Genomic DNA, 13,018 nt, shown 5'->3' with positions numbered 1-13,018 from the left:
GGAAAATATTCAGGATATTCAGCTCAAGGGGAGGAGGCTCAAGAAGGAATCGACAGTTAGAAACTATGATCATTTTTCACACAAGTGTTGCCATCAATGCCAAAAGGGGAGATTGTTGGCAATTGACACTCAATTGGTTGGTTTCAATACGTTGTCATTGATGGCAACATGGCAACTTGTTCCAGCTTCATATTTTAGTTCAGTTGTGTATTGGCAGGCACATCACAGACACTACACTGACATCGGCAGGTTGGAAGGAATTCTTTGGTTACCGGCAATGCAGACCGACATTGTTTAGAATTAGGTTATCGGTATTGGAGGCCGACATCTTTTGGATCCAGCATCGGCAATTGTTTTTGATATTCATGTATTTATGTTATGTATCCGACATGTATATTCATATTGTAATTATCTTTGTAAAGCCGACATAAGGCATGATAAATTGTAAAGGGTATATAGGTTAGTTGGTTAGATCATTTTAAGATATTATATGGATGAGAATATTTATAAGGAAGGAAATAATGAAGGTGATGCGAAATATATGAGAGAGATTATGTATGTGAGGATATTTTTGTAAAGGGTTATTTCGGTATAGGGTTTAGGGTTTCAGACCGGAACAGACAGAGCTTAATCGGATCTGTATTCAGGCATAAAAGATGTTATCTTTGTAGTTCAATCATTTCTCCGGATTGTAGTCTGGATTTGTATGTAGTCAGTGAGGCTCCTTTTGTGATTGATCAGTGTGTTGTAGGTTGTAAGCCTTCCTACAAGTGCAGGCCCCTATATTTTGTAATATATTTTCATATGGCCAGTGGATTGATATTGTGGGTCACAAATCCCACCGTGGTTTTTCCTCTTTGAGGTTTTCCACATATAATTTTGTGTTATGGTATTTATCTGTGTGATTGGCTTATTGGTTGCTTTACTTCTTTCAATCTTATATGTACCGGTTTACCGGTTGGTGAATGCATGTTTTAATAAGGGTAAAATTAGACATTACGGTAGAAGACTGATTCACTCCCCCCTCTTAGTGTTTTTGGATTCCAACAGGAACAATCTCTTTCAAGGTCATGTATTTCATAGTAATATTTTCTCTTTCTTATATGATGAACAACTTCTAAAACTCTATATTACCATTGGATTTCCATTGACGACAACCATAATTCTCCTTATTTCTCAAAGAAAAATTGCTCTCGTTTCCCTCCTTAGATATTTCTCTACATATACTTTCATAACCTTACTCATTTCTTGTTTTCTTGCTTGGGTTGTCTACTATGTCTTGGGCTATTCTGATTGTTGTACATTGATTTTTGACTTTCCCATTTTGACCATCATCTTCTTTTAATTCATTTCTCACTGTGAGATTTTGCCAAGATCAAGGGCACAATGAAAAGCACACAAAAGAGAGACAATAGTTTGACAAGAACAAACTGTATTCTCATCAATATGCAAAAGTGGTCAACTAGATTAACCAATACAATGAATATGGGTTTGCTTATATAGGCAAGGCCAAATGGATATGTGAGCACACAATCATGACATGTGGCTCAATGAGAAACAAGGGTAGGTAAGAAAAAGTAGGAGTAGGTAGGAGAAATAATATAATATTCCACAAGAGGTGGATCACCCACCGAATGTGGAATGTAACAGCAAGATAAGACCACAAAAGTTGAAATTTCTCCTACAAGCATCACCCCTATGTGCACACTTCCCTAAGTGTCTCATATCCAAACTACGATGAGATGCATTATCCTAAGTCAACTTAAGTAAAGTGTAATTATATCCTATAAGAATAAATAATTACACCAACACTCATTGTCATAAGCTTTCATGACTGTAAATGTCACTTGGCTTGTCCTTTGAATGCATTTGTTTGTCCATTTTTATTTCTCCGAGGCCTATACAAACTCTAAGCATTCTAACAAAGGGTAAGTTGGAAGTCCACTAGTCCTCATGCCTCTCAACCTCATGAACTTCCAATGCATGTTAAAAAGATTTTCTCAAAATGTTGATCAACACCTGCAAACACTTTTAACTGCCTTCGAAAACTCTGCTATCTACTAAGAATCTACGACTGTTTATTCCCTTGTAATGGCTATCATTAACATCTGTTTTTATTTTTGTATTTTATACATCTCAAGACTATTATACGCTACCCCCTTATTAACAGTTTACTCATTAATTACCATAAAAGGCTCAACAAAGAGGTTTGTATGGAGATGACATATACTTGTATTACGCTTATTTGGCAAACAAAACATCTCTATATAATGATAAGAGAATTTGACTGCAGACCTGGCATACCTCTCTTTTCCAAATCGAATTATTTTCCCAAATCACCCCTATTGTAGATGAAGATGACAATGATTAATTATTTTAAGCTCCTTGAACTCCTTTCAAGCCATAAATATCTTTGTTGCACTCCTCATAGGTGGGTGCTTCAATCGTATGTTGATTTTGATGCCAAAGGAAGCGGATATAAGCCAAATCATGGGAAATTGAGTCAAACTTGCTTTAGGTCTGAAATGTCACTTGTAACCACCTTGTTTCACATTTGTAATGCTCCTAGATTAATTGCCTAGTCTCCTTAATAGAATTGATGCACATATATGTCAAATATTGATGAGCTAAAAAACACCCCACACTCATCTACCCTTGAAGATGCCATGAAAACTTAATAAGCATGATGATCAAGGACTGAATTATCCTCCACTCTTAGTTGCAACCCTTCAAAGGATCTCTCACCACCTCAATTATGCAAATCATAGGGAGGTATCATTCCCAATGATCAAGTTTGCAGAAGCCCTTGGATCCACAAATCTAAACACAAGAGAAGATGTCAAATAAGCGATGATTAACAATGAACCAACCCTCTCTATTTATTCTCTTTCTCCAACCGATTTGTCTCCTTTTGGAAGATTCTCCTCTCATAACATTTTATTACACTATTATTTTATTACACATTATTAATTTAATTTCACTTCAGATATTATTAAATAACATTATATTATAAAGTACAATTAAGACATCTTACGTGCAATCCCCTTATCTCACCATAAAACCATGTAGAAGTAAAATGTGAAGCCATAAGTAGCTGTCAAGATGACCCCCTTATCAACTCCTTGGCCTATGAGGGTCAAATAATAGGCCAACCTCGTGAATGTTCGTGTGCTAAGGAGAAGGGGACATTACAAAAGCCTTCTTGAGATTATGTTTGGTTGTCTCAACCATTTCTTTTGAGCTTCATGTGATAACCAAGTCATCAACATATACATTAATGATTACAATATTTCCCCCTTGATCTTAGAGGTAGAGATTTGGATCTTGTAGATGCCTAGTGAAACCATGTTTTTGCAAATGCTCATCAATTTTTGATATACAAAGCTCTAGGAGCTTGTTTGAGACCATATAGGGATGATTAGTTTTCCCACTTGTTCTTCTTTACCAGGTGCAACATAGCTCTCTGGTTGAGTCATATAGATCTCTTCTTTAAGGTATCCATTAAGAAATGCACTTTTTACGTCCATTTGATATAGTTTCCAACCAAATTGAGTAGCTAAAGAAAAAAATATTCTAATTGTTTTTATCTTTGCAGTGGGAGTGAAGGTTTCCTCATAATATTTTTCTTCTTTCTAGGCATAGCCCTTGGCTACAAGTCTAGCCTTATGTTTGTATATACTACCATCTGCTTTATACATAGTTTTGAGTATCCATTTACATCCAATTGCTTTCTTACTAGGTGGTAGAACTACAAGCTCCTAACTATTGTTTTTCATCAAAGATTGATACTCTACATCCATAGCCTTGTTCCAAGGCTTTGATTCCAGTGCTTCTTGAACATTAGATGGCTCAAAATTTTTAACAATTGAAGTTATTAAAGCTAAGTTTACCTCATTGTGAGCCATGTTGTGAGTCCGTGGACCTGCAGTGGAAGTGTTTGAGACTCCATCTAGCTTTGCATCTCGATTGGTACTAGTATACCACTTCAATAAAGGTTTTGTGACATTTGTGGGTGTTGGTTGACTATCAATATTCCCATCATTTTTTCCATCCATGTTGAATATAGGAGCACTATCTAAAGTAAATGATGATGTGGAAGGAGACTCACTCTCCTCATCAAAAATTACATCTCTACTAATGCATATCTTCTTTGTCTTAGGATCCATAAGGCGATATGCCAAAGATTCATTACGATATCCAAGAAGAATACATTGCATTGACTTTTCATCAAGCTTCTTCCTTTTTTGTTTAGGAATATGCATATAGGAAGTGCATCCAAAAACACAAAGATATGAGATAGAAGGATTTACTCTTGTCCATGCTTCTTCTAGAGTGATGCCATCAATGGCTTTGGTTGGTGCATGATTCAAAAGATAAACTGCTGTGTGAATAGCTTCAGCCCAATATGCATGCTCTAAATGAGAATAGTTCAACATACTGCGAACCATCTCCACAATGATGCAATTTCTCTATTCTGCAATACCATTTTGTTGAGGTGTGTATGTTGTAGTTAACTGACAACGAATTCCATGTTCCTTTAGATATGTAGAGAATTTTGTGTTGGTGTATTCCCCCCCTTGATTTGAGTGAAGGGAACGAATACAATGTTTCATATCTTTCTCCACCTGAGTACAAAAATCTTTGAAATAGGAGAGAGCTTAATCTTTATGTTGCAAAAAAATACCCATATTTTCCTTGTATGATCATCAATAAAAAGTTGAAAGTACATATTTCTATTGTGACTAGGTGGCACATGACCACACAAATTGGTATGCACCAACTACAAAGGTTGTCTTGCACGATGCTTACTGGGATAGAAGGGTTCTCTATGTTGTTTTCCAGCAATACAACAAGAACAAACAACACTCAAATTCTCAAGTGATGGAAGCCCTCTAACCATGCTTTTTTGATTGAGTTTTACCTTGTAACTATCTCTTAAATGACCATATCTATGATGCCAAAGTAGAGCAAGATCATGTCCTTAGTCACTAAGGCTTGATTATTAGCAGTTGTATCAAGCCTAAACATTTTACCAATCTTCGTAGCACTGGAAACAATCTTTTCATTTTTAGACTTATCTTTGATAAGACATCTTTTTATCTTGATGGCTATCAAACTCAATCCTAAAGTTATGGTCAAGAAACTAATTAACAGAAAGGAGATTTTTGGTAAGTCCTAGCACGCACAAGACATTGGTAATCCTACAACTATTGTTTCCAAAATTCAAAGAGATGTCACCAATACCTTTGATGTCATGGGTGGTATCATCTCCAAGAGTTATTGTACCATGATGACGTTTCAACATGTGAAACCACTCCTTTTGTCCACTCGTGCTTTGTAGCACCTAAGTTGACATACCATATAGAGGTGGATTGTGAACCATCTTCTGAAGTGTGGGTTGATAGCACATATTCCTCATCTGGAGAATTGTTTGCTTCAACAACATTGCTTTGTTGCTTATGTTTGTTCTTCTACTCCCATTGCAGTTTGCCACCTTGAAAGGGATTCTTTGGATGTGGTTTGTTGGATGCACCTTTGTTGAAGGAGTTGTACCAACAATTCTTCACATCATGTCCAACTCTATCACAAATTGGACATATATTCTGAGGCTTGGATGAATCTTCAGATTCGAAAGGTTTACTAAACAACTAAATGGGCTTCTTGCCTTTATGACGGGTAGTCATGTCATGATCATCCCGATTGGGTTCATGCTGATATATTATTCTTTCTGGAGAAGATTTACTAGCTTCTGAAATAAGGGGGTCATCTCAGTGACATTCAAAGTTGTCACAAAGACCTTGTATCTAGACGATAGTGCTCGTAAAATAATAGGCACCAAAACTGCATCTTCAGTCTTTTCTCCCAATGCTTGTAAGGAAGCTCTCAACTTTGCAATCCTTTTGAGAAAGGATTCTGACCGTTCTCCATTCTTCATCTTTAGGTTGTGTGGTTGACTCTACAAATTCAAGATCTAATTTTGATTCTTTGCCTCATACACTATCTTGAGCTTGTCCCACACATTTTTGGCTATAGACGAGTCGTGGATAAAGGGTTGGACATCATCAGATACACTGGACAAAATGATCAATTTCACCTTTTTGTCGACTTGATCAAATTTATTTTTCTCATCAACATCTATTTTATGGTGTGATGTGGTTCCACTGACCACATCCCAAACTTCTTCAAACTCAAGTTGAGTTTTTATTTTGGTCTTCCATGTGAAATAATTGTTTTTGCGTAGGAGGAGAGTCTAGAAAAAGGAATTTTGGAGAACTTCCAACCATTGTGTTGAGAGCCGAGAGCAAGTCACTACAAATAAGAGGCTATAGAGGAAAAATAACTCCTTTAAGAACAAATCTAAGTTATAGCCAAATCACCTTCAAGATATAATCATTGTTCAGTCCTATGAGTGTATGCGTGAAGATCTTCCAATAGTAATGAAAATAAAACATTATTGAAAAAAATCTTCTAACATAATAGATGGCCTCTTCATATTGAGAGATGACTGAAGATCATAAAGGGATTTAACAAAAATAATGCCCACTTTAAAGAGCTGAGAGATGCACAACTTGTTTCAAAACATAAGATAACACATTTTTTTATTTTTTTGTTTGTTAACTTTCATGAATGAAATGTCATACTTGGTAGATTCCTATTTGGTCTATTAACATACAAATCCTATGCATGAAGATAGACAATGAAACTAGTACGAACAAAAGGTATGAATGCATGTTCGGTATAAATGTTATGGACCTAAGCAAGGAATTGTAATGTTTGACAAAATGAATTGTTCCTAAAATCAAAATATTACAGATCTATCTATCAAACACCAAACCTTTGTAAAATGGATCATACTTGTACTTATGCTGCCAACCAAGCCTCTGGTTGAAATCGTTGTTGTCAGAATCGATCAATGAATGGGTGCCAGCAATGTATTGTTACTGTCCATTTGAGCATAGTAAGGGGATCAACAAGCTTTCGGGAGTTCTCGGCCCTCCAAGACAAAAGCGAAACTGGTGAGATATAAATGCTAATGAGCACAAGAGATCGATGCAATGAAGGCTGTGATTGATGTGATCTGCAAGCTTTCAATCTGTTTCGCCAAGAAATATGGTCTTGTCACATGTAATGAGATATCCAAATTCTCCACTCAATCGCTGCGATAGAGGCAAAAGTCTCTGGAAAAATATTTTCCCTTCTGCAAAATTCTCTAGCAAAATATGAAACTGCTAGATGTTGATAAACAGATCAATCTCGCTAAAATCAAGCAAGGTTCGCGTAATCAACTGATCTCACGCCTCTAATCTTAACACAGGCCAATGAATAAAGAGTACGGGAGTAAAGAATACGGGCTATTGCAAATATGGGTGACCTGTGTATAGAAGAGGCACCAATGTAACACGCCTTACAAATGAACACCCATGAAGGTTCGTTGAAGGTTCACAATTCGACCTGCATGGGCCACGAGATCTCTTATATATGAATATAAGCTGATTAATGAGAGATTGCCTACGCAAAACTAGAATATGCCAAATCAAATTGCCAAAAACACTATCCCTTTGGAAAAATATGCCAAAGCGAAGGAGCCAAGGAATGATATCGAGCTCGATCGCATCCACCCTTTATAAACAACTTATGCAGATCTGTGGAAGAAATATGAGCACCGAAGTACCGTAGACCATGGACTGAATCGATTTTAGCTCATTATCACCAATGATTAGGCATCGAGAATGATGTGTGCTCTGATTCCATATCAGAGATATTAAATCATAATATTCTCCACACTGAAATCTCTCATAGAGTTTACAAAGAGTTTACAAATATATAGGAAAAATATCATGAACCGTGTGCTTCAGAATAGAACTTACAGGTTCAACTGTGTAACCAAATGTAAAACCATATCCTATATTATACTAATAAATAATAATAATTCAAGCAAACTATCTAGATGGTGAACGAATGATGGAATATTCTAACAAGAATATCATTTCTAAAGAGAAAAAAGTGTGTTGAAGATCATCGGCACCTCACGAATGTGAAAGTATTTGATCATAAAAGTTCTCTCCAATTCTATCATAGAAGCATATTGAAGATCATGCACATGTTATATATTAGAATCTTAACCATCATTTATGAAAACCTTCGTGCACTGATTAGTTTTTAGGTGATGCCATTCAAGTGTATATGACACTTCTTAGTGGCTAAATCTTAGATGTAAGAATTAATAGGCATAAGACCTTTAGGCATCATATGCTCCAAATTAAAATCAATTCTTGGCCTTTGGTAATGTCATTGAGAGGGAGTTTGCATGTCAATAATGTTCGGATTAAGGTGTCATATATCTTGTAAATCCTATGACATGGTTCCAACATTCTTGGAAAGTGTCCTAAGGCACTTATTATGTATTGGAAAAATAATTTATAATATTTAATTTTTGCCATTATGTGTAATACATTCATAAGGAGTGATGGGTTCCAGTAGCAACAGTCTAAGTGGGTTGTGAACACAATTATTTAATATTATTTTTCCCACTTATGGATGTCTAGAATAAGATATTTAATGAATTAAGAAATTGGAAAAAGAGTGATCTATGGACTTCTCCAAGTGGGAGCACGGAAGAGACAATAGGTGTCTCTTGGTTTCCGATCTTTTATTATGTTTAATGTAATGTGTATCTTGCTAGTGTAGGTGTCCATGTTAGAGGAAACATATTGGAAGATAAACAAATGTATTTTTTAGTTCCATGGAGGCATTCCAAGGATTGTTGTTGTGAGGAATAAAGAGTCCTTTTTTGGAATGTTTATTGGTGGGTTTGGAGCTCTTGCCATTTTATAAATTTAGCCTTTGTTTGTAGATTTCATGTAGAACAATTGAATGTAGATTTTTCTATAGGAACGAAGGATGGATGGGAAGCATAAGGAGGTTGTTCACATGTTCATAGGTACTACTATGGTGGAGGAAAAGAGGAGAATGAAAGTGATTGTATTGTAAGCACATTTATTATTGTCATGCAAGCTTGTCCTCTCTTCTTTGTGGAGTTTTTTCTTGCAAGGGTTTCTACATGTAAATATTGTGTTATGTGTGAATGTTATGCTGCTGATTTATGCCTTATTGTTTCTATCTTATGCTGATGTTATTAATTATTTATTTCTTTTATAAGTTCAAATAAGATATGTTTATTAAGCATGGTTAATAGGCTATTTTTTTGCATCATAAAGAAGAACTTGGTCTAATCATGTGTTTTTCACAATTATGGCTACTTAATTTTCATATTTGCATATGAGTTCCAATCTATGTATCTCATCATTTGATCATTTTATTGCATAGAGATTGATCTTCACAATATTTGGTAGTGAACCTATTTATTTCCCTACATTTTCAGTATTAGAAATGGAGGTTATGTGTTCTAGGCAATCCTCTATTTTTGGTTTCTTCGCATAGAAAGCCTGTGGAAATAATTTAGAAGGAATTAAAGGTTGTTGAAAGGCTAATGCAGATGGAATGAATGTTCTATGAGTTAAGTTTATTTTGTAGATTTGTGGGATTGAAAACAATGGATATTATCAAGGTGATCTATGTTGGGCATTTGAAGCTCATGTTTATGGATCTTCATGGAGTTGGTTATGGTTTGGTAACTTAAAAATCTTGTTTAATATTTATGTATGCATCCTCTTGTTTGCTAGTTTTTTTGCTTTATCTTATGGTCATGTGCAGTGAGAAGGTGTCCATGTTGGTCGATGGGTATTGACATCTTGGTCACATTCAGATACATCGATTGTTTGGACTATGGAATGGAGTGCTTATGTTGGGTTCATGGTTTTAGCCCATGTTTACATGAAATCACCATAAGATAAAAGCACTAATCTCTTTTTAAGTTGTGTAGCTGATATGTTTCACATGATTTAAGCTCCTGGATAACTTTCCTTTCTTAAGATGTAGTGATCTCTTATTTTTAGTTGTTGGGTTTTATAGATCTGTGATATTTCTATTGTTCAAATGAAATGTATAATGTGAATATGTAGATGTTTAAATGGATTTTATATTTAGAGAGATGGCTTTGTCGAATTTACATGTTAACTAAAATATGTGATATGTAGATATGTGACACGATTGGATTTAGGGTGTTCTAGATAGAGACGATCATAGGTTTGCATGGATTCTTGGAAGGTTCTTATTTATATATGATTACTCCTATATGGGTTTGTTTATAAAATTAGATCTAGCGTCGATTCTAGTGTTTGGGTCTTGGAAATCCACATGTTATGCCTAACTATCTTTGTTATGCATGATACTAAAGGGGTTAAATCTTTCAATTGTTTGAGATAAGAGCATTGATTATGTATTTCTTCTTTGAGATGTTGCATATGTGATGATCTTGTAAATTGTCTAATGAGGATTCCATTTGGTAGGCCTTGTTGTTGGTCACTAGTATTGCATTGGTATGATTATTGTTGCAATGAGAAAAGGATTTTATTGGGAGTACCTAATATAGTTGAATATTTGAATCTTAGTAGTACATTATGGTTCATGAGAAGATCTGTTCACTTTTAGTAAATTTTTGGTAATGATGTTGTTCATGATGCCATGTATAAATTGGTATCACTTCTAGTGGGTACTTTATGTAGGTACATAATATGTTTAACCTTCTTTGTTTCACGATTTGGGAACTTTGAGATTGCAATGAGAGCTTGACATCTTTGGTTCTATTCACAAAGGATGTTTAGTTGTACCTTCTTTATTTGGAGATTATGGTTTGATTATTCCTCTAGGAAGTTATTGGTTCATTTATTTGATCATGTTGGGGCCATGAAGGATCTTCAATCAGTAGATGTTTTGCATGATGCCTAGGGATCTTGGTTACATGGTTCAATGGGAGATTTGGTAGTCATGTGGATTCATCATTTAATAATGGATGGTTATGGTGACATTGTCATGCCCAACTAGGAGGCCAAGAGAACTTAAACAACAAAACAATGAAAATGCGAATAATTTTTTTTATAAAGGATTACATTACATATAAAAAAGAGATACATCTGTCAAGATAAAAAGTGATACCTAATTAACAACTAGAAATTATCCTCAAGGCCCCATTACGATGTAACTCATGGTTGAACATTATCCAAAAAACCCAACAATAATTGCCTGACAAATTACAACATTGATCATTTACATAGGTACAAGATTCTCATTACATTGCTGAAGAATATACATATGATCATCATATACTTTACAATGGATCCACAAGATACAAATCTCCAAGAGTCCCATGATGGGATGAATACATGAATCAGGTACAATAATAATAGTCTTTGATCTTCTCACGAGCCACCTCGATCATGAAGTTGTACTATCATAAAATCATGACCCTCACAATTTTTTACCACATTAGGGTCCTCACGCATGTGAAATTGAATCCCCTAGCCTAATCGAAGACTGCTCAAACCCCGAAAACTGCATCTCCCTTGCCCTCTGCACTGCCTAAACTGTATTTTATCCTACAAAAAGGGAAGGATAGGGGTGTGGTGCCCCTATCCCCCCTAGGATAGGGGTGTGGTGCCCGTACCCTAGTTTGGGGCAGTACCTTCCAAACCCTACATTGGTGGCTACATTGTGAGCGGGAAAACCTCCCTGATGTCGACCTGTGATGAAAATTAGTTTCAATAACCCTAATTGACAAGTGTAAATGTTGCATTCATCCTCCCATTAACATAAGATGATAACAACAAGTCTTGATAAGCTACACATTCAAGCAATCGAGCTTTCAAGAGCATTCAAGCATCCCTTTCAAGCATTGAGCATCTCAAGTCTCCCTTCAAGGCTAGGTGTTGCATTCAAGTCAAGGATTCAACCATTGAAGAGGAGATCCATTTCAACATTCACCTTCATACAAGCAATTCTATCAACATTTGTATCACAACCGCCCTTGAGGTGATTTACATTTCAATCTTTCATTTACATTTACTTGCAAGTACTTTCTTTCATTACTTGGTTAATTCCAAAACTGGGGTTTGACCTGAAGGCAAAGCCCCAATCCCAACCCCTTTTCCTCTATTTTCTATGTGTAGGTTGTAGGTGTGCAACTATACTTTCGGATTTGGACTTCATTTGCAAAGTTTGAAAGACCCTTTTCGTTTCGTGGATTTTTCGGAGGACTATGTACATTCTTGCCATGGTCTGGGCAACTTTTTCTCAAATTCACAGGACGGATTCATCTCGGCATATCATTGCCAGATCCAGGTGCACAACTTATGCTTCGATCTCAAGTTATAATCAGTTCTTTGTCACTTTTGCACTTAGTCTTAATACACAATTCAATCAATTCCTTCCATTCCAAGTAGAAGAGAGGATTAACTTATCATTCTCATTTCATTCAGAATTCAATATTCTTCCTTCGAGGTTGAATCTAGTGAATTTTCCCCCCTCTTCCAATGTAATGTGTGAAAAGTGTTTGAAGGGAAACTCGTAGTGAAACTCTCATCTCTCCTTGGAGGGAAAGGGTAGCTTTCCTCTCGATCTCTCATTCACACATTTTTCACTCACCATTACATTTTGGTGAACCTGACGTCTTGCATGCTTTCCTTTGAACAAAATTGTATAATTTTCATTTACAAGTTTAATTTTTCTGCAAACTTAGTGGTTCATTCATTCAAAACCCTAGTTTTTTTTAAAATCGGAATTGAACTTGTGATTTGTAAAAAATGCTTGTGGTTATCTTAGATCTAAAAAAAATTTTGTTTGTCAAATTTAATTTTCTTATTGTCTTATTCAATTTGCAAATCAAATTTAGAAAATTAAGCGGTTACTTGTTAAAACCCTAATTTTCAAAAATCAACTTGAACTTGTGCAAAAATTGGATTTCCATTTAATTTTCAGATTTGTGATTGTTCTCAGACTTGTTTTCATTCCTACAATTCAAATTTTCAATTTCCCTCCTTTTTCCCAAAATTCAAATTTCAAAATTAGGTGGTTAGGTCTTAAAACCCTAATTTTCAAATTTAATTGAATTTTGTGCAAATTT

General features: G+C 35.4%; 1 protein-coding gene and 1 long non-coding RNA gene across 2 annotated transcripts in view; one reads left to right on the top strand and one right to left on the bottom strand.

The window, feature by feature from the left end:
• Positions 1–7,884, bottom strand: part of LOC131859891 (uncharacterized) — a 110,490-nt gene extending 102,606 nt beyond the window's left edge. The window contains exon 1 of the long non-coding RNA XR_009359472.1: positions 6,856–7,884. This is a non-coding gene — a long non-coding RNA (uncharacterized LOC131859891). The remainder of the gene's footprint in view (positions 1–6,855) is intronic.
• LOC131053391 (probable LRR receptor-like serine/threonine-protein kinase At1g56130) overlaps positions 1–10,050 on the top strand; it is a 172,804-nt gene extending 162,754 nt beyond the window's left edge. Inside the window, exon 14 of the mRNA XM_059214133.1 lies at positions 9,715–10,050. Coding sequence (XP_059070116.1) covers positions 9,715–9,748 — 34 coding nt within the window. The 3' untranslated portion in view covers positions 9,749–10,050. The remainder of the gene's footprint in view (positions 1–9,714) is intronic.
• Positions 10,051–13,018: the final 2,968 nt, after the last annotated feature.

The sequence above is a fragment of the Cryptomeria japonica genome, chromosome 11 (assembly GCF_030272615.1).
Source record: "Cryptomeria japonica chromosome 11, Sugi_1.0, whole genome shotgun sequence".
NCBI lineage: Eukaryota > Viridiplantae > Streptophyta > Pinopsida > Cupressales > Cupressaceae > Cryptomeria > Cryptomeria japonica.
This window is presented reverse-complemented; position numbering and strand designations above follow the sequence as displayed.